The sequence below is a fragment of the Artemia sp. Qi Xiang Cuo genome, chromosome 5 (assembly GCF_049724085.1).
Source record: "Artemia sp. Qi Xiang Cuo chromosome 5, ASM4972408v1, whole genome shotgun sequence".
Lineage (NCBI taxonomy): Eukaryota > Metazoa > Arthropoda > Branchiopoda > Anostraca > Artemiidae > Artemia > Artemia sp. Qi Xiang Cuo.
The window spans coordinates 65,835,068-65,857,055 of record NC_142798.1 but is presented as its reverse complement, the minus strand read 5'-3'; the positions used below and the strand labels follow the sequence as shown (position 1 = coordinate 65,857,055).

At 35.8% G+C, this 21,988-nt stretch overlaps 1 protein-coding gene across 1 annotated transcript in view; it reads left to right on the top strand.

The window, feature by feature from the left end:
- dos (daughter of sevenless) overlaps positions 1-15,927 on the top strand; it is a 68,564-nt gene extending 52,637 nt beyond the window's left edge. Inside the window, exon 6 of the mRNA XM_089089862.1 lies at positions 11,944-15,927. Within this exon, the coding sequence (XP_088945988.1) occupies positions 11,944-12,159 (216 nt within the window). The 3' untranslated portion in view covers positions 12,160-15,927. The remainder of the gene's footprint in view (positions 1-11,943) is intronic.
- Positions 15,928-21,988: the final 6,061 nt, after the last annotated feature.

Genomic DNA, 21,988 nt, shown 5'->3' with positions numbered 1-21,988 from the left:
TTTTTTTCTAATTAGTTAAAAAAAGAATTGAAAAAGAAACTTTTCAAAGAAAAATAAAGAGCGATATTAAAACTTAAGACGAGTAGAAATAAAGTCCTTTAAAAATTAAAACTAATAAGGACAGAAATGACTATCAAAGAATAGCTAAAATGGACAGAACTTAAAATAAGTTTCTTTGGGTTTTACTAGTGTGCATTGATAGAAAAGCAACCATGATATTTGGAAAGAGTAGTCTACGATATAAGGGATCTAATGGTACTACTTTTATTAGAATGTTTCCTACTGAATGTTTTATTAGAATATGGTCAAGTGGTCAAAATAAGATTCTTTACTTTTCTTTGAAAAACTTCTTTTTCGGAATGTTTTTTTTTTATTGTTTTCCATTCGTATTGATTGCCAAAATTTTACTATTGTTTTACTATTTTATCTAATGAATATTTCTCCAGTTTTTCAGTTGTTGGTTAAGAATTAAAATATCAGGTTCTGATTAAAATTCCTAAGTTGCATAAGGTGTTCTGACGGTTGACTTTAATTGTATTCAATGTAGTGATTGCATGTATTTCGTTCAATTTCATATCAACGTTTGGAACGGCTCTTTTACTAAAATTTTGATCCAACCACAATTTAAAGAAAATATATTCAAAAGAATCCTTCTTTATTTTGATTCTTTAAACTCTTTTATTTGTGACTTTGACGTGAGCGTTTACTAGATATGCTGGGGAAAAGATTCTGACAACCCAGATTCACACCATGTCTTTTAATTGAGTTCAACATCCCTCTCTACATTCCCTAAAAGCTCAAAGTTAATACCCAAGCCGTTCTTGATTAATTTCACATATGCTATTTAGCAAACCTGGATGCAAATAGTGTCTTTCAGTTTACTTCAACATCCCCCTCCATATTCCTTGAAAATACCGACTTTATATCCTTGCCACTTCGCAAGTATTGCACACACCATTTGGACAACCTAGATGCACATACATGTTGTTTGATTTAGCTCAACATCCCCCTCAATTTTCCTTGAAAGTTTCAACTTGATACCATTAGCCGTTCCTGAGATATTTCAGATGCGTCGTTTTGACAACCGGAATGCACATAGAATATTTTGTTTTAGTTCAACAAACCTTGGAATTTTCCGCTTAATAATCTTAGCCATTTTTGAGATATTGTAGATAAGCCCTTTTGGCAGCATGGATACACTTTTATTCCTTTGAATTCTTTCACTAGTAGTAGTAGTAGCAGCAATAGAAATAGAAAGTAGTATTGGCAGTTACAGTCGCAATTGGAGAAGTAGTAGTAGCAGTCGCAATCATTGTCAGTTGTATGTATTCACAGTTGCAAATAGTCGGAGGCTGTTGGAGTCGAAAGTAGTCATAGTCATAGTTGCAAGTAGTCGTTATCACAAGCAGTCTCAAGTAGTTGTAGTTGAAAGTAGTCACAGTTGCGGTCGCAAGTAGTTACACTTGCAAGTAGCCGCAGTTGCAGACGCAAGCCGTTGCAGTCACAAGTAGTCGCAGGCGTAAGCCGTTGCAGTCACAAGTAGTCGCAGGCGCAAGTAGTCGTAGTCGCAGTCACAAGTAGTTGGTATTTGCTAGTAACCCCAGTTCCTGTCGCAGTTAAAACCAGTCGTAGCCGCTATCGCGTTGGCAAGTAGTTGCAGTAGCTGTAATGGTACTACTACTACTGCTATTATCAGGTCACTGCAACACCAAGCTGCCCGAGGCCAACACTGTTGCGCATACTTCTCCATCCCAATCTATCGAAGCTTCCCTTTTTACACCCTCCCAAAGTAAAACTCTAAGGTAAGGTAAATTAAGGTTTCTACTTTCTTGTCCTTTTCGTTACCCAACATCGCCTCTTCACCTTCACGTATTCCCAGTCTAAGTGACAATCTTCTTAATATCATTTTTCAACCCTGTTTGCGCCTTGAACTCCAAAAGCCTCCAAAAAATCTTTTATTTTGCTGACGTTCATCTAGGACACTCAAATTATCAACATAATGTAAGTCTAGGAGAGTTTTACTTTTCCTTTTCATTCTATGCTCTCCCATAGCCTTTATGATTCTCATTAGGGTAAAGTCCATCAAAATATCCCTATAATTAGTTGTAATTCTGAATGTTTTGAATTCTAAAAACACTGCAGATGCGCCCTTTTGATAACCTGGATGCACACAGTGTCTTTTAATTTAATTGAAACACCATCCCTTACATTCCCTGAAGCTTCACCTTAATACTCTAAGCTTTTTCGGACACACTCTGGAAGAAAGAGTCTTCCCTTTCTCAATATCAAGTTCTAAATGTAAGCAACAATGGGCTAATTACATAATTTACAACCTATGGGCTGTGGGCTGTATAACCCAACAATGGGCTGCGAGGGGTCATGTTACCCTCGGAGGCATGGCTGTTGAACCTTTTTACTATTTTGAATAAAATGGCTATCTCAACATTTTGATCAGTGGTTGGGGGGGGGAGAATTCATAAAGGGCAAGGGGGCTGGTTTCTTCTGTGGAGGAGTAATTTTGGAAGTGTATTATCTGAAATGCGGTGGACATGTCCAAGGTCTTGCCGTCTTCGTTGTCTCACAACAGAGGCGATGTCTGTTTAGTGTGTGCAAATGGAATCCTAAACGTTTTATTTTATCGCAAATATATGCGCACAAGCCCGACAGAGAGCACACGTGCTTTGTGCCATACTTCGGCGCTGCAGATAGAACACAGGGCGTAGACAAAAACCGCATAAGACTAACTTATTTGACGCAAACACACACACACAAAACACAGAACCTTTTAAACTTTGTTTGTCACAATGATCACCAGTTTCAAATGGAATTGAGTTCCAGGTCTTTAGCCCGGTATGACGGATGCTGGGACACGCTCTCGATGTTGGACAATTTCCGGAAAAAGAATCTGATGAATGTTTTGGTCTTATTTTTTTTTGAACTCAAACAAGTCTTATACAAAATAAATTCTCAATTGAAAGTTTGATTTTACATTCAATACCGATGATTCTTGTTCAGTCATTTTTTGAAGGTTGTTTAAGTTTAATTTTGTTCAATTTTGTTGTTAAAGTTTTTGTTTGTATTTGAACCACCTGGTATTGGCACAGACAGTGAGTTTTATCAGAATGTTTCTTGTGGTTTTAACTTTTTGCTCTGCATTTAGTGTGTTACAGGTTTTCAAATAAGGGATTAAATAATAGTTTTCCTTTGGCTGCTGGAAATCAAGTCTGAATATTTAAAATCTAAAGACGTCGTCGTAGAAACTTCAAAGGGGGCTCACTCGAATGGAAATTTCTAGTTTTCTAGTGCCCTTTTTAAGGTTCAAAAATGATTGGAGGGCAACTAACCCCCCCTCCCCCCCCCCTGCGCCCATCATTCCCCCGAACACATCCAATCAAAATTTTGAGATAGCCATTTTGTCCAGCGTAGTTGATTTCCAGATTGAAATAATATTTTTGAGGAGGACACTCCCCCACAGCCCTCAGGGCAAGGGTTGTATGTTATGCCTTGGGGGCATATAATGTTTTTATAGAAAGCGTTGTCGTAGAAACTTCAAAAAGGACTCATTCGATTGGAAATTCAAAGGGCTAGTGCCCTTTTTAATAGTCGAAAGTGATTGGAGGGAACTAGACCCCTCCACGCCCATCATTCCCCCAAACACATCCAATTAAAATTTTAAGATAGCCATTTTGTTCAGCGTAGTTGATTTCCGGATAGAAAATATGTTTTTGAGGAGGACACTCCGCCAAAACCCCCAGGGCAAGGGTTTTAAGTTATGCTCGGGGGGTATAAGGTTTTTATTGAAGGCGTTGTCTTAGAAACTTCAGAACAGGCTCATTCGATTGCAAATTCAAAGGGCTAGTGCCCTTTTTAATAGTCGAAAGTGATTGGAGGGCAAATAGCCCTCCCCACGCCCCTCCTTTCCCCAAACACATCCCGTCACAATGGTGAGCTAGCCATTTTGTTCAGCGTAGTTGATTTCCAAATAGAAAATATAGTTTTGAGGAGGACACTCCCCCACAACCCTCAGGGCAAGGGTTTTAAGTTATGCCCTGGGGCCATATAATAACGATGTTGGCACAATGTATTATTTTTATTTTTTTCCTTTAGAGCAGGGCACTTTGTATCGAAGAAGTTGTCGTAGAAACTTCGAAAAGGGCTCATTCAATTGGAAATTGGAGTGGATTGTGCCCTTTTTAATAGTCGAAAGTTATCGGAAGGCAACTAACACCCCTTCCACGCCCACCATTTCCCGAAACACATCCAATCAAAATTTTGATATAGCCATTTTATTCAACGTAGTTTTAAGTTCCGGAAATTAGGTCTTTGAGGATGAAAATCCCCCACAGCCCTCGGGGCAAAGGTTGTAAGTTATGCTCTGGGGGCAAATAAGGTTTTGTATAGACAGCGTTGTCGTAGAAACTTCAGAAAGGGCTCATTCGAATGGAAATTTAAATGGCTAGTTCCTTTTTTAATAGTCGAAAGTGATTCTAAGGCGACTCACAATCCTTCCGCACCCACCATTTCCCCAAACACATCCAATCAAAATTTTCATATAGCCATTTTGTTCAACGTAGTTGACAGTTCTGGAAATTACATGTTTGAGCAAGACACCCCCACAGTCTTCAGGGGCAAGGATTATAAGTTATGCCCTGGGGGCATGTATGGTTCTTATGGAAGGAATGCTCATATGAGCTTTCAGAGAGAGCTAACTTTTTAGGAAATGTTACATCTTAGTTGGCTTTTTAAGAGTAAGAATAATTTGATATACAATCAGCTCCCCCCCCCCCAAACCTCTTTTTCTCAAATGCATCCAATAAAAGTTTTAAGATAGCTATTTTGTTAAAAATAGTTCAAAGATCATATAACAAAATTTTTATGTCGACACAACCCCCCCCAGGGCCCGGGGGCAGGCGTTGTAAGTTACGCCCTGGGGGCATATGTGGGTGTTCTGGATGGGACGCTCGTATAAAATTCATAGACGGCTCATTTGACTTGAAATTGAAAGTTCTAGTTCACTTTTAAATGTTAAAAAGTGATTGTCGGGCACCTAGCCTCCCCCCCCACCACGCTATTTTTTCCTCAAACCCATCCGATAAGAACTTTGAGATAGTTTTCTTTAAATAGTTAACGAAAACTCCGGGGTCGACACAGCCCCCCAGGGCCCGAGGGCAGGTGTTGTAAGTTATGCCCTGGGGGAATATATGGTTCTTATTGAAGGGATGCTCGTAAAAACTTCAGAGATGGCTCATTTGATTGGAAATTGAAAGTTCTAGTTCAATGTTTAAGAGTCAAAAGATATCCGAGGGCAATTAGCCCCCCCCCCATACACACACAATTGAAAGTTTAGTTCAGGTTTTTTAGAGTCAAAAGAGATTGGAGGGCGACTAGCCCCCCCCCCCTCCCAACGCCCCTTTTTCCCCAAAATGTATCCAATAAAATTTTTTAGATGGCCATTAAGTTAAAAATTGCTCTAAAATCAGATAACAAAAACTCAGGTGTCGTCAAAACCCCCCCAGAGCCTGGGGGCAGGCGTTGTAAGTTATGCCCTGGGGCATATATGGATCGTATGAAAGGGATGCTCGTATAAACTTCATAGAGGGCTCATTTGATTGGAAATTAAAAGTTCGAGCTCACTTTTTAATAGTCAAAAGAGATCCGAGGGCAGCTAGCCCCCCCCCATGCCTTCTTTTTCCAAACCCATCTGATGACAATTTTGAGATAGAAATTCTGTTAAAAATAGTTCAAAGGTCCGATAAGAAAAAAATCCGGTGTCAATACAACCCCCCAGGGCCAGGGGAAGGTGTTCTAAGTTATGTCCTAAGGCTATGTATGGTTCTTATGAAAGGGATGCTCGTATAAACTTCATAGAGAGTTGATTCGATTGGAAATTAAAAGTTCTAGTTCGCTTTTAAAGAGTCAAAAGAGTTAAGGGCAACTAGCCCCCCCCCCCCCGCTCTTTTTCCCCCAAACCCCTATGCTACAGATTTTGACATAGCCAGTGTTTTGGAAATTGTTCAAAAATTATATAACCAAAACTCCCCCAGAGCCCAGGGGTTAGGCGTTGTAAGTGTTGTCCTGGGGGTGTATATGGCACTTATTAAAGGATTGCTCGTGTAAACTTCAGAGAGGGCTCATTTGATTTGATACTGCAAAGTCTAATTAACTTTTCAAGAGTCAAAAGATATCCAAGGGCAACTAGCACCCCCCACACACACACACTTTTTTTCCCCAGGCCCATCCGATAAAATTTTTATAATTGTCATTTCACTAAAAATAGCTCAAAAGTCACATGAGAAACATGCCTGTGTCGACAGAACCCACCAGGGCCCGGAGGCAGGCGTTATGAGTAATGCTCTAAGGGCATATATAGTTCTAGAAGGGATGCTCGTATAAACTTCGGAGAGGGCTCATTTGATAGGAAATTGAAAGATCTTTTTCACTATTTAAGAGTCAAAAGAGATCGGAGGGCAACTAGCCCCCCCCCCCTCCTCCACGTCCTAAATGCACCAGATAAAAATTTTGAGATAGACATTTTGTTAAAAAACAAAAAACTCCGGTGTCTACACAGCCCCCCCGGGCCCGGGGGTAGGCGTTGTAAGTTATGCCCTGGGGGCATATGTGGTTGTGATGGAAGGGATGCTCGTATAAACTTTCTAGAGGGCTCAATTGATTGGAAATAGAAAGTTGTATTTCACTTTTTTAGAGTCAGAAGTGATTGGAGGGCAGCTAGCCTCCCCCTATACACCATTTATTTTTTTTCCCAGAAGCACTTCATATAAAAGGGGTCGTCGTATAAACTTGAAAGGGGACCCAATCGATTGGAAATCGAGAGTTCTAGTGCCCTTTTTAAGAGTCAAAAGTGATCAGAGGGCAGAGAAAAACTCCTGTGTCGACACAACCCCCCCCCCCCAGGGCACGGGGAAGGCGGTGTAAGTATTGCTCTGGGGGCATATATGGTTCTTATGGAAGGTATGCTCGTATAAGCTTCGGAAGGCTCATATAATTGGAAATTGAAAGTTCTCGTTCACTTTTTAAGAGTCAAAAGAGATTGGAGGGCAACTAGCCCCCCTCTCCGCGTCCTATTTTCCTCAAACCCATCCGACCAGAACTTTGAGAGAGCCATTTTTTCAAAATAATTCATAGGTCAGATAACAAAAACTCCGGTGTCGACACATCCCCGCAGGGCCCAGGGGGCAGGCATTGTAAGCTATGTCCTTTTCCGTATGTGGTTCTTATGAAAGGGATGCTCGTATAAACTTCAGAGAAAGTTCATTTGAATGGAAATTAAAAGTTGTTGTTCATTTTCTGAAAAAAGATCGGAGGGCAACTAGCCCCTCCCCCTCCACGTCTTTGGGTTTATCGGATGGATAAAACCATCCGATAAAGATTTGAGGTTACCATTTTGTCAAAAATAGTTTAAACGTCAGATATTACAACTCCAGGGTCGACACAACCCCCAGGGCCCAGGGACAGGCGTTGTAAATTATACTCTGGGGATAAATATGGTTCTTATAGAAGGGATACTCGTATAAACTTCAGAGAGGGCTCATTTGATTGAAAATAGAAAGCTCTAGTTCACTTTTAAAGAGTCAAAAGAGACCAAAGCTTGATTAGTCCCCACACGCCGTTTTTCCCCAAACCTATCCGATAAAAATTTTGAGATAGCAATTTTGTTAAAAATAGTTCAAACATCAGATAATAAAAACTCCGAGGTTGACACAAAGCCATTTTTCCACTGTTATATTGTTACTTTGATACCAGCTTTGCTACTTCGATGAAGATTTGATTTTTTTTTTTTTAATTGGATTTTGAAATAAGGCATTTTTAAAAACTTGAATTTTTTTGAAATCAAAAACGAACAAAAACTAATTAAAAAAAACTTACCGAAAAAAAAGTTTTTCAAAGAAAAGTAAAGGCCATTTTCAACTTAAGCTCAGAATATAAAAATACCTTTTAAAATTCAAACGAAAAACGACCAGAGATTACTATTAAAGAATAAATGAAACCCAAAACGAACAGAAATTAAATAAACAATCATATCAAAAACATACAACAAGTAATAATATAAATGAATAAGTAGATTTTAAAGCGAGTAATGCTTAGATTGAATATGAAAGTCAAGCTTAAAACGAAAAAACATATTTTCCTTTTGAAGCATAAATGAAACATAAAACGAACAGAAATTAAATAAACAATCAATGGATATTAATTGTTGAAAGATCGATCAGTTCAAGAATTTATTTTACTATAATTGTATTTTTATTTTTAATGCTGTAAGAACTGGAAAATAAAATATTTGTAATATAATTCATTTAAGCGCCAATGACACAGTAGGCTTTTGGTTTTTATTTACAGTTAGGAAAGGAGGCAGTATCCAAACACTTGTTCGTAGTCAAACTATATTCGTCTTTAACAATAATGATATCAATTGCTGAAAGCTCATCAGTTCAAAATGTTGATACAATTTTAATGTTTATTTTCAATATCAAGTACAAAATGAAATATTTGTCATAAGATTGGTTTTCAGCAAAGCGCCAATGACGCAGTAGGTTTTAGACTTTTACAATGAGAGAGAGAGGTCATAACCAAACTCTTGTTTGTAGTTATTTTTGTTCGTTTGAAGCTTGTTTTGCATATTCAGTTTAAGTTTCACTCGTTTTAAGATTCATTTATTAATTTGCATTAATATCTATTGTATGTTTGTTTGCATTCATTGTTTATTTAATTTCAGTTCGTTTTAAGTTTCATTTATACTTCAATAGGAATTTTTTTTTCGTTTTAAGCTTGATTTTCATATTCAATCTAAGCATTACTCGCTTTAAGATCTATTTATTCATTTATATTAGTACCTGTAGTATGTTTATTTGCTATGATTTTTTATTTAATTTTTGTTCGTTTTGGGTTTCATTTATTCTTTAATAGTAATTGATGGTCGTTTTTAGCTTGAAATTTAAAAAGTAATTGTTTCATCTTAGCTTAATTTGAAAATGGCCTTTACTTTTCTTTGAACAAATTATTTTTAGGAAATTTTTTTTTTTTAATTAATTGACCAACAAGAATCAAACAGTTCGTGGTGAAGAACTGTAAATAAGGAGCGACCCGGTTCAATAGTAACCAAAAGTCTGAAAAACGCAATTTTGATACCAATAGATACATCAGAAGAATGAGATTTTCATGCTGATTTCAAATATATAAGTTTATAAGTTTTCATCAAGTTTAGTCTTACCCATCAAAAACAACGCGCCTGAGAAAATTTGCCTTATTTTCAAAAAAAGGGGGAAACACCCCCTAAACGTCATAGAACCTTAATGAAAATAACACCATCAGATTCAGCGTATCAGAGGACCATAATGTAGAGATTTCAAGCCCCTATCTTCATAATTGTGGAATTTTGTATTTTTTGCAAGAAGAAAAATCACGGATGCGTGTTTATTTTTTTTCAGGGATGATCGTATTAACCCAGTGGTCCTAGAATATTGCGGGAGGGCTCATTCTAACGGAAATTAAAAGTTCTAGTGTCCTTTTTAAGTGACCAAAAAATGGAGAGGCACAGATGCGTGTTTATTTTTTTTTCTTCAGGGGTGATCGTATTGACCCAATGGTCCTAGAGTATTGCGGGAGGGTTCATTCGAACGGAAATTAAAAGTTTTATTAAGTGATCAAAAAAAATGGAAGGCAGCTAGGCCCCCTCCCACGCTCATTTTTTTCCTAAAGTCATCCGATCAAAATTTTTAGATATTCATTTTGTTTAGCATGGTCGAAAAATACAATAACTATGTCTTTGAGGATGACTTAATCCCTCACAGTCCCCGGGGGAAGGGCTGCAAGTTATGAACTTTGCCCAATGTTTACATATAGTATGGGTTATTGGGAAGTATACAGAAGTTTTCAGGGGGGATTTTTCTGGTTGTGGGGGGTGGGTCGGGGGTTACGTGGGAGAATCTTTCTATTTAGGAAGTTTTCAGGGGGAAGGGACATTGTTATGAAGGGAGCGCCGGATTTCCCAGAATTATTTAAAAAAATGATCAGAAATTAAATAAAAGAACAAGTTTTCAACTGAAAACTTTTCAACATCAAAACTTAAAACGAACAGAAACTATTACGTATATGATTGGGCTCGCCCCCCTGATCAATACATCGCTCTTTACGCTAAAGTTTTTTTTTTATCACTTTCATAAGAGTTGTTCGCTAGTATCCGTCGATGGCAGTTCATAGTTTTTTGGATTTTGTGCAAATCGCGGATATTGGCGAATAACTCGCTTTTATGGTTGTTAGGTATTTGGTTTTAATTCTTTTAATTTTTGGCTTTTATTTAATTTTATTCATCTTTTAAGTTTTTGATTTTTTTCTTTGGTTTTTTGGTTCTTTTCACATTGACTTTCCGCGTTTGTTTTTTTTTTTTTCGGCACTTTCTTTGGATACATTGTTTCGTTTCGCGCTGAAGAAGAGAGGCGTTTGTCCTCTCGAAATATTTGCTTTGTTTTTTCAGTATTTTCATTTGACCTATAAAAACCCCATTTTTGCTCGTTTTTCTTTCTTTATGTGATGTCAGGCCAATGTGGTTTAAGAAATTATCTTCATAAGAGCTATTTATTATAATTAACGGCTTTTGTGATTAAGGGATCATTCTCAAAGAATTGGAAAAAAATTCCAAATTTAGCGTAAAGGGCGAGGTATTGACTAGGGGGCGAACCCCTTAATATAAGTAATAAAAATAGACGAATATAGAAGTTCGTTACGTAAATTAATTCGTAAGTTACGTATATTTATTACTAATAAAAACGTTCGCAAATAAATTAAACAACTTTCGAGAAAGCCATTCAGCCAAAAAAAAAGTAAAATTAATATGCAAATTTTGTTTTAATTATTCATGTACGTTGAACCAAAATCAAAACCTACAGTAATTCAAAAACGTTGACTCTTTCTCATAAACTCTATTTTTTAAAACTATAAAAAAAACTTTAGCGTAAAGAGCGAGGCGTTGAGGAGGGGAACCCCTTTCATATACGGAATAATTTCTGTTCGTTTTAAGTTTTAATGTCCCTCCCTACTTTCAGTTAAAAAAACTTCTTTTTTTTATTTAATTCATTCAAGGACGATTTTCATCTATCCTCTATCCAAGGACGATAAAGCGTTTTCAGCTATTACAGCCGTATTGTATTCGTCTCTTTGGTGCATGTCTTTCATTTTCTTCTGTCATTCGGTCATAACAAAGAGCATTTGACGTATTACGAGATTTAATTAAGGGGATCGGATACTTTTAAAGAATCACCCTATTTCATCCATTATAAACTTTGCTAGTTTGTGTGGCCAAAAAGAGATCCTCCAGAGGTTTTGCGGGGGCATAGGACTAGGTTTTGCATAGGGCTTCGAATCGACGTTTGAGCTGCTGCGTCTTTTTTGTAGGGACAAGTAGCAAGCTTGTCGCCAAAACAATTAAAATCGTTTCAAATTGTGAAAACAAAAACAATTGTGGCTATCTAACAATTAAGCTATTCCCTTGCGATTGAATTTTGCTATGTACCTGTTGGCGTTTATTTATTACAGAACAGTTTTAAAATATAAATTCAAATTTTTTTAGTTTCCTTTTATTGTCTGAATTTTGTCTTTGGTAACTGGCCATAATTTATTCTTGTGCATGTTAGTTTTCATTTTTTTTTTTTTTTAAGAAGAAAAAAATACTAGGCATCCAATTGAAAGGAGAAATGTGAAATTTTTTTTTCAGAGACAGTGTTTTAAAGTAAAAAGATAAATCAGTGAATTCCTCTCATGTATGTTAAATTACTGGAAGGATTTGTACAGATTCATTTACCCCTTTTTAGGGGGGTGGGCATAAAATGTTTACAAATATCGGCAAAGAGAAGACGGTGAACTTAAAGAAAGATTATGAACAGTTCTATATTTGATGCAACTCCTTCATTTTCCTTTTTTGTTCAATTTCAGACGGGATCTGACCGTATACATGACTATGAGATTGAATATTTGGATTTAGATTTGAAAAAAGACAATTATCCAACATCAAATGGCAACGCTAGACAACTGCCTGGAATCAAGACCTCTACTGTGTACAAGAAGGTGGATTTTTTGAAAACTGAAGCCTTAAAAAGGATTGAAGAAGATAGAAGACGAGAAGAAAGTGTAAAAAAGAATAGTAATTGAGAATTATTTCATTACCTTCAAATTCAAAATGAAAGTGTTAATGGTTATACCTTTACTTAAAGTGGGTCAATTTCTATGATAAGTTCCTGTTTTTAAAACCTGAGATAAAAATAGTTAAAATTATAAGACCACCCTAAATGAATTTGATTAAGTTAAATGCTATTTTTATCGACTATGTCTAAGCCAGATCGTTTCATCGACGTATGTCTATTTATTATATAGGTATACTTGAAAGCATTTTGATTTTCATATGATATTGCGTAGTAATGGGATTAAGAATTCTGCGGTTCCTTTGTTCTGAACATGTAAGCAGAAATCCAATGTGAATAAGGTTTATGTTCCCCAGTAGCGGATCTGGCCTCTTTTGCGCTGGGGACAAAATCTTGATAGGGTCCCCCCTCCCTGTCTGCCCAAAATTTTCAGGCCAGATTTTAACAAAATTTTTATTTATTAACAAAGTTTTTATTTATCTAAATCTGACTTTTTTACTTTATATGGGGAAAATAAAATTTCAAAATTCAATTTGCTTATACTTACTGCCAACTGCGCTCTCTACTTTATCTTGATAAAAATAAAATTTGAAATATTACAAAATGACTATAACTATTAGATTATTTTATTTGAAATTTTGCGCTGTTAAAATTTCTGTGCCGAATGTAAATGCTCTCCCCCCCCTAAAACCACCTCTGATGGTCCCTGTGCACGTTTCTGATAAGTAAGCAATTTCGCTGCATTCCAATGTTGTTAATGATTTAACGTAAGAAGACAACTTTGCTAAGCGTTACTTGAGATGACAAGTACTTCATGAACTTGCAAATCCAATTACTTAATTATCTAGTCTTTTTCGGTACAAGTTCTGTAGGCGCGTCACAAAACAAACGTTTCATAGGTAACATGATTGTTCACGTTAATATATGTATGAAAATACATAACTTTCTTTATTAATTAAAAGCGGACTTACTGTCTTCAATTACTATTGTTTAATCTGAGACGCCAGAATCCACGTCAATCTTAAATCTCTGAAGGCCAGTTTTTAGCTATTATGAACTAATAGTTTATTATAGACAGTCGCGTCGATTTGAAAGATTTTTTTGCCTAGCTGAATTTCGGTATGAGCAAAATCTATTTGTGATTAAGGCTTTAGACACAGAAAACAAGCTGCTTTGCGTCTCCATTAAGGTCCAAATTTTTTTCATTTTCTATTTCAGCTGTTATTGGTTCAACGGAGCTCAACACTCTTATTCGAAGAATCATTGAAAAGATAAATGAAATTCACTTCTATTGACATTGCAAGGAGTTCCACAAGGCTCTGTGTTATGCTCATTTATTCGTCATAGATAGGGAATCTTGACGATAGATATATTTAAGCTTTTCAGAAGCCAATCCGACCAAATCCGATTGTAATACTTTTAAAATTTTAGCGCCAATACGAATCGCTTTATACTGTCAGAAGGATATACCCTAAAAACAAAGATTTGTACGATAAAATGGCAGAAGGTTTTATCTGCTATTGAACACTCGGTAATTTTTGTACCTCAATTTGATTAAGTCCAGTCTAAAACGTACTCATGACAATAATAGCTCTTAGAATATTCTAGAAATTAGTTTGATACAAGCAGCAGGATAGGCCCTAAAAGTAAGAATTTGTACGATAAAATTGCAAAAGATTTTGTCTCGTGTCGGGCACAAAATAAGTTTTATTATGCCAGTTCGATTAAGCCGATTATAAAATGTACTTTTGGACCTTCTCCATTCTGAAGAAGAGGGGTAAACATAAACTGAATCTGCTCAATTTTCCATATCATATGATTAATTCAATCAGTTCAAAACCGATAATCGTGTTTTTTTTTTAATTTACTCCGCTTTTTATTTTTATGGATCTGGTCGAAGTTGCCCTTGAACAATTCACTTTCTTATTTTGAATTCTAATAAAAAAAAAGACAATATCTAGGCTGATGGTTCCTAAATGTGCAATCTAAAATCTAGCTTATAAATAAAAAATTGGCAAATAAGAACAAAACAAATAGTTTTAAAAGTATAAAACGGTTAAGCATATTAAAAAATTAATGCACATCATACGTAAAAAAAAATACATCAGTTCTTATCATTATAAGGTTTTTTCTTAATAATATGTCGAAATTTTTTAATTTACTTGGCGAAACGCTAACAATTCTACATTTAAGAAAATAGTACTTTCGAGGGGGAGGAAACATGAGAAAGGACTTCCTAGTGTACCTTGCCATTTTTCTCAGGATGATTTTATTTAGAAGCTTCTGGATGCCCTGTCTTGGCTCTGCCATTTTTATGGGAAGAATCTTGGCGTCATTAATGACGATAAATGCCGCTAGTCATGGCGATTACTTTCTTTTTAGATTGGATGTCCTTTTGAACAAATTTAAGCATAACATTGGCAAGCTCCTTGATTTGCTGTATAAATCCCACGGACTATGATAGGTTGTGGAATAGCTAATTTTGGCTCTGTTACCTGATAGAATTCATCAGCATGAAAAAAGAAAAACTCTCGGCTTTGTTCAGGACATTTTTAGGTTTTGTTGACACTTTGTGCTGTAGTTAAATTGTCGTTAAATTCAGTTGAATAATAACTTAAACAGGCTGACACTAACCCGTAGTAAGGTTGTGCTACCATCTAGTTTTATGATTATTTTTTTTTTTTTACTAAGAGAGGTTCGATGGCGCTTGAGTTTATTGAAGCACCACTGGTGATTTCCGCGCTTTTTTATTTATTAATGAGCTATGGAATGAAACAGAAATAAATAAACAATAGATAAAATATCAATTAAGTCCACTGTTTTAATTAACAGTTAATTATCGATTCATGAGCTAAGAACAATTTTTTATAAAAATGCTAAATTGTATCTTAACTCACCACCGTAGTTCGGTAGTTGCTTTGTAAGTTGTGCTTGATTTATTGAGGATCCTTTGAAAATAATTAAATTTTTTTAAATTAAAAAGCACCTCCGGGCAATGATTCTTATCTTCTCCTCCATTTTATTTGTTTTCTATTGTCATGTCTCGTATTTAATGCTCTCTATGTTCGTTATTATTTTAATTCTCTTTTTTTCTTTAAATTTTGTTCTTTCTTTTTGATGAAAGGTAATTATTTGGTAAGAAATAAAAATTGCCGAGTTCTCGTTTCCATTAATAAGAAAACAAAATTCCCACAGAAAAATTACATTTTTCTCTAATTGTTTGCAAAGCTTCGTTCTTGCCGAGTTTTCGTTTCCGTTAAATTACCGAGTTTTCGTTTCTATTAATTAGAAAACAAAGTCCCCACGGAAAAATTACTTTTTCTCTAATTGCTTGCAAAACTTTATTCTTGCTGCAAGAGTAAGATTGAATTCACTTGGTTATTGGCACAAAAGGTGTTGGGGGGGGGGGGGGGAGGAGGAGCAAGTGCTACTAGGAGCTTTGTTTCTCACCGAGACTTAAACAGGAATATTTTTTAATTTCCGTGCTATATATATTGCTTACTGTTTTCTGGGAGGCATTTCCCTCGCTGGTTTTCATGGGGAAATATACTCTTTTGTTAGTTGGAGATAATTAATTTTTGCAGTGTTATATTTTGAAGATTTATTTTGGCGAGTGTCTTCCATTCTTGTGTTTGTTATTTTTTTTGTACTATATTACTAACGGATTATTATATACGAATGTTGTTTGTAATTTCTAAAACTTTGTAAAATTGTAATAGGAAAGTATTGTTGTAGTTTTTCCTTTGTTATCAAATGACAACTTAAATAAAGTGGGTTCTAAGGATCTTTTTCAGGATTTATATAAATGTGCTGCTAGATTTCTATTATGTTAATGTATTGTTTTATACATATTGCTGTTTAATTTTATAATCATTATTTAAACATATTTACAAAGAGTCGAAAAAAACGTGCAAATCAAATTCATTTGAGCATGGAAAATCCTTCCCTGGAAGATTTTTCCCACATGTAAAATAACAATAGTACAAACAATAAAATTTATGTTGAACACCAAATTAACGAAACGGTTGAATGCCAAATTGAAAGAACTCTGATGTCTGTTCTTTCTTCTTCTTTGTTTCTCTCAGGGGTGATTGCGCCAAACCAGTGAGTATAATCCACTGTCCGGGCTTTTCGTTGCTACCGTAAAGTCACTTCCTGCCCCCCCCCCCCCGCCCCACTATAGAGTAGCATTCAACTGTTAATCCCTTGTGGTCACGGTATAAGTATATATGAACAGTAACGAAAAGTTTGTTCAAAAATGACACATACCATAGCGCGCTGACAGGTAAGTTCCCAGTACGTCAAAGCAATAATTTCAGTTGCTTCTTAGCATTTAGCAGCCAGATCATAGCATATGTAATGCGCTAAATATTTTTCATTGTGCGTGTGCGAAGAGGCGGAGTCATGAAGAGAAGTCTAGACTAATATGTGTAAAAAATCTTTAATGGAGAGTATGATTTTTCGCTACTGATCAAATATACTTACACTGTGCTTGTGGTATAATATTTATTCAGTTGTCTTGTTTTGATCCTCAGAAACGTATATAAAAAGGCTTGATGAAGGACAAATCGTACCATTACATTCACTGTGAACAGCATTGCGCAAAAAAGAATTTGCTTATAAAATGGAATAATGAAGAAACTAAAGAGGAGATCAATAAGTAAGACAAAAATAAAGTGCTTCCCTTTCAATATTCATTTTTATATCCTTATGTCTTTTTTTTTGCAAAAAAAGACTCAACGGTAGGCAAATATGATATGGCTAAATCAAATTTGACATATTTTCGCATATTGAAAAAGAAAACTTCCCGTGTGAAAAAAAGCATTGAAAAAACTTGCTCCATTTTAAAAACACCTGAAATCTGATATTTTATGAAAGATAATTTTATATAATGAACAAAAAGTCCAGCAATTTTTTTAACGACTTTCTTATGTCTTTATGAGAATCTGTCAGACAAATTTGAGAACATTCCGGATGAAAATCCTTAAAATTTGATAAATATAGTTGTAGATGAATCCGAGGATATATTTGAAAACAATTTTGTTATAAATGAGAGGAATCCTGTGGAAAGTGATGTACCACTCAAGAATTTTAGAATCTCTTACCGAACATAACTTAATTTCAATTTAGTTGCCTCTGCTCTAGTCTACTTACATGGAATGCTATTGATACTGGGGTCTTAACGGGGATGCTATTTAATGATTTGGGCTTATCAAAGTATAGGGGTATTTAATGTCATTAGGAGTATTATTTGACGTCATCCTACTAGTTGAATTTATGGGGGTGACTGACAATATTAACGTTCTACATATCTCTACTATTTTAGATATGTACATATCTGTAAATTTTGCTAAATATCTGTAGCAAAATTTGAGTTATCTTCTTCATAGCTTTGCGAGGTCTGTGGATCCAGTAGGAGGTCCATTCACCTCTATGAGATTCTAGGAAAACATTTACTGGTTATGAATAATTCTTGCCTTATTCCAAAGAATATCTTCTAGTTGATTACAATCAGCGTGCTGCTAGTACTAATGGCGTCTTTTTAGGATCATAATCATCAATCTATAGATTGTGGCTTCCAAATCCTATGATAGAGAGCAATTAATAAGAGCATCAAAAGATATGGGGATCTTCAATTGATGACAGTAATTTCTCAGTCTCCTCGAATCTTGATCCCTTGGGTTGCATTCAAAGAGAACATGTTGTGCATTTTCTGAAGTCTGATGGCAATTTCTGTATAGGGGTGTGTGGTGGATTCCCCATTTAAAAGGATCAGGATTAATTGAAACAGTTCCAGCTTTTGGTTTATAGTAGAGCATATTAAAGCCTTAGATTTGAAAGGAGGATGCCCAAAACGTTGGGAAGCAATTTTTGTTCGGGCTCTAATGACCTCTCTAAAATTGAACGTCCTTAATCTTCTTGGGGGAGGGATATCTGCTGCCTTATTTGCAAAATTATCTGCCATTTCATTATATTTGATTCCTTTATGGCTTGGAATATGAAGAAATGCTATAGAATATCCAGTTGAAAATTGATAACTGATTTTTTGGCGTATCTCTTTCAGGTCTAAGTCATCAGCATGATAATTTATATGGCTAAGAAAATGGATTGAAGAAAGAGAATCTGACAGGAACAGAATGTTCCTTGAAGGGGTCTTCAGATCAATTAAGGCATCTAATGCAAGTCGTACTGCATATAATTCAGCCGAAAGTACTGATGAATTACTCGGAAGGAAAGCATAAATATTCAAGTTTAGGTCCGGGATACAGACGGCTGTCCCAGCTTTTGAATCTTTAACAGACCCATCCGTGTATACATGTACATAATTGGGGAAACGGGAATTCACACAATTTTCAAAGATTATATTAACATCTTGGGCTGAATAGCATGATTTATTTTTTGGTAGCATGTCCATAAGCCACTCAACATGGGCCATGTCCCATGGTGGGGAAATCACAAAGGGAAAAGAGTCCATCACCGGAGTAGACCACTCTGGAAACTCCTCTAGATAGAAATTCCAGGAAGAAGATACAGCACTCATAGGGGGTAGTTTATTAAATCTTTTCTTATATACAAAATTCTGATTACCGTATGCTTGTGCACTTGTAAAATACCGTCTTCTTTGAATCAACGCTCTTTCCTGTAGAGGGGTGATATCTGATAGTTTTCTTATTTTAAGAATTGGTATATGCTTATAAAATCCCATAGCAATACGGACTCCAGAATTTTGCAGTGACTCCAACGTGTTAAACATACGTGAAGAACTATTAGCAAAAAACTGTATGCCATATTCCATCTTTGCTCTAATATAAACTTTATAAAAATCAATCATTGTCTTAGGTGATGAGCCCTGTTTGGAATTAGCAAGCCGTTTTAGGAGAGCCAGTTTCTGGATAATGTTACTCCTGAGTGATCTGATGTGATCCTTCCATCTTAATTTGGAATCAAAAACAATTTCACTGAAGATTCGTAATTTAGGGGTAACTATTCAAAGCAATATTTGGTATGGATGCATGTTTTTGCCTAGTCTATAAGATTGCTTTGGATTTAGAAGTGGAGATAGACAGACCTAATGCTTCTGAGATGCAAGAGATTATGTTGACGTCTTGTTGAAGATCTCAGACTAATTCAAGGACGTTTCTGCCTGACTTCCATATTGCTAGGTCATCTGCATAAAGCCCAAACGATGCATGGTGTAATTGGAACTCAGATATATATATATAAATTAAACAGAAGGGGAATAAGGATTGCTTCTTGGGGTAAACCTTCTCTAATAGGGTATTCATGGCTCCTGGAATTACCAATCTGCACAGTAAATGTTCTGTTGTTAAGAAAAGCATCAATAAGGGCCACAACCCCAACAGGAAAGTCAAGATTCATTAGCACCTCCAGTAATTTCTTGTGAATGACTCTACCATAGGCATCAATCCAATCAAAAAGTATGGCAATGGTTGAATATCCTTGATTAAAGGAAGTTGAAATATCATGCTCTAGGCAAGCAATATTGTCCTGTGAGCAGTGTCCCTTTCGGAATCTTGGTTTTTCAGATGGATATAGGTTGTTTATTTCTACAAACCATTCAACCCTAGTTAAAATCATTCGCTCCAGTATTTTACCTAGTGTTGTTAGCAATGAAATTGGTCTGTAAGATTTAATATTGTTTGACGGCTGGTTAGATTTAAAGATGGAGTTAACAATGGCTATTTTCCATGATCTTGGAATTTTATGATGGGTCCATATATAATTATAAATGCGCAGAAGTGCAAATTTAAATATCTCTGGAGTTAGTGTAATCCACTTTATATGTATGTCATCATGTCCAGGAGTTGAACCCTGGTTGCTAATGTCAATTGCCCGCTCCATCTCTTCAAAAAGGAAAGGTTTTTCAAGGGAAAGTTTATTTAAGCAGGATTTTGGCAGAATAAAAAAGGGAGGTCGTCTGTCTTATGATTTCTTTTTTATATTGCTCTGCAAACAGTTCAGTTTTTTCACCGTCGCTAAGAATGTACCTGTTATTGATAGATATATCATATTTCCTATCATCAATAGGTTTATTATAGCCATTAAGTTAGCTAATATATTAGTGGGTTTTAGTTGCCGCAGTTTGGGGGTCTATCTGGGAGCAAAACCTTTCCCATGCCGTCTTTTTTGATTTTCTGCATATTCTTTTAAGCTTTGCTATTGCAGGTTTATACTCAAGATGTGTGATAGGAGAGGGGTGTTTCTGGAAATGTTTTCTGTTTTTTTTCCTATTTTGTTTCGTCAATTCAGTCTTCATTCCACCATGTCTTAGGCAATTTCTTGAGATTCAGCCTTTCCTTCTTACTATATTTTGGAATAGCAGCATCTGCAGCAGTGGTCAAACATGATGAAAATTTTTGAGATTTTTCATTTATGTCCAACTCGTTATAAACCTCTGAGTAATTTTCAGATGCTAGTATGTCTTGGAAATGTGACCAATTTGCTTTTTTGTTATTATACTTTGGTTTGGGATTGGTGGACACATATTGTGTGTTGCTTATGGAAGTAAAAACTGCTGTAGGATCTGTTTGTAGTTCAAGAACCTTTATCGGGTCTGTAAATCAAATGGTGTGAAAAGAGAAAGACTTGTATCATTTACCAGAAGCTGCTCTACACTTTTTCCAGCTTTATTTTCATAAGTTGCTACTTCCCATAATGTGCTGTGAGCATTAAAATCACCTAGAATAAGGTTATTACCTCCAATTGTTTCCTTTTCAAGAATACTAAGGATATCTGTTTCACCTCGTGGGTTATAAAAGGATTTAGTGTTGATATGTTTTCCAGAACTTAACTTGACAGATACTCCAATCATGAAAAAAGCTATCATGAAACTATTATTGAAACTCGAATTAACTATTGATTTAGAAGGGGTATTGTAGTCTAACGTTAATCAAAAGTTTTCGTACAACCGGAAGTCAGGAGAAGTTTTCTTAGTATATATTTCAACTGAGTCAAACAACTCTTGGCCTGTACAAATTTTAGGGTGACTCATTTAGTAAGGCAAAAAGATTAGTGACCACAATTGCCACTTTTAATAAGAGGTCTTTTAATAGAGAATTGAGATTTGAATCTCCATAAGTCTAAAATGAAGTTAATGTAAAGAAGAGTAGACAACATAAACAAACGAGTTGTCATCTGAATTTAAGGGGTTGTCAAGAGGTGCAAGTATTACAGTTCGATACTGTTTGGCCATGGTGCAAATATACTTCTTTTGACTGCGGCACACAAACCGTTGGCATGGTATACTTTACTTGAACGTTCTGACAAGTTCACCATGCGACGAAGGAGAAAATTACTCCGAAAAATAGTTTTAAAAGTTGGAATGGTTAATTCCCAGTATCCACGAAAGATATCGCGATTTCCAAGTGAGCAAACCAGCATTTAGGGGTGGTAGTTACTGTTCTAAACACAGCCGGGATTGATTGAAATAGATCCAACCTTAGATGTAGGTGATTCAAGTGTCAAAGATCATTACATCTGCACTGGACGACTTTTAACACTAGCAATTTTAAAATTGTTACGTTTTTTTTCTTTTTTTTTCGTCACCATTCTTTGTCACTTTTTACAAAAAGCTCCTTGAAGAGGGAGTTTGTTTTGATGAGCTTCAAAAATTGGATCCGAATTTCTCTACATCGCTGATGTCAATTGATGTGGAAGATCTTGATATTGATCAAACTTACACTGGTACGTCTTCAAAACCTTGGATTATCAATCTCATATAGTCTCTATAGCGGTCATAAAGGTACCACTTGCCTAAATGCAATATATATCAAACAGTTCGTGGTAACGAACTGTAAGTAAGGAGCGACCCGGCTCAA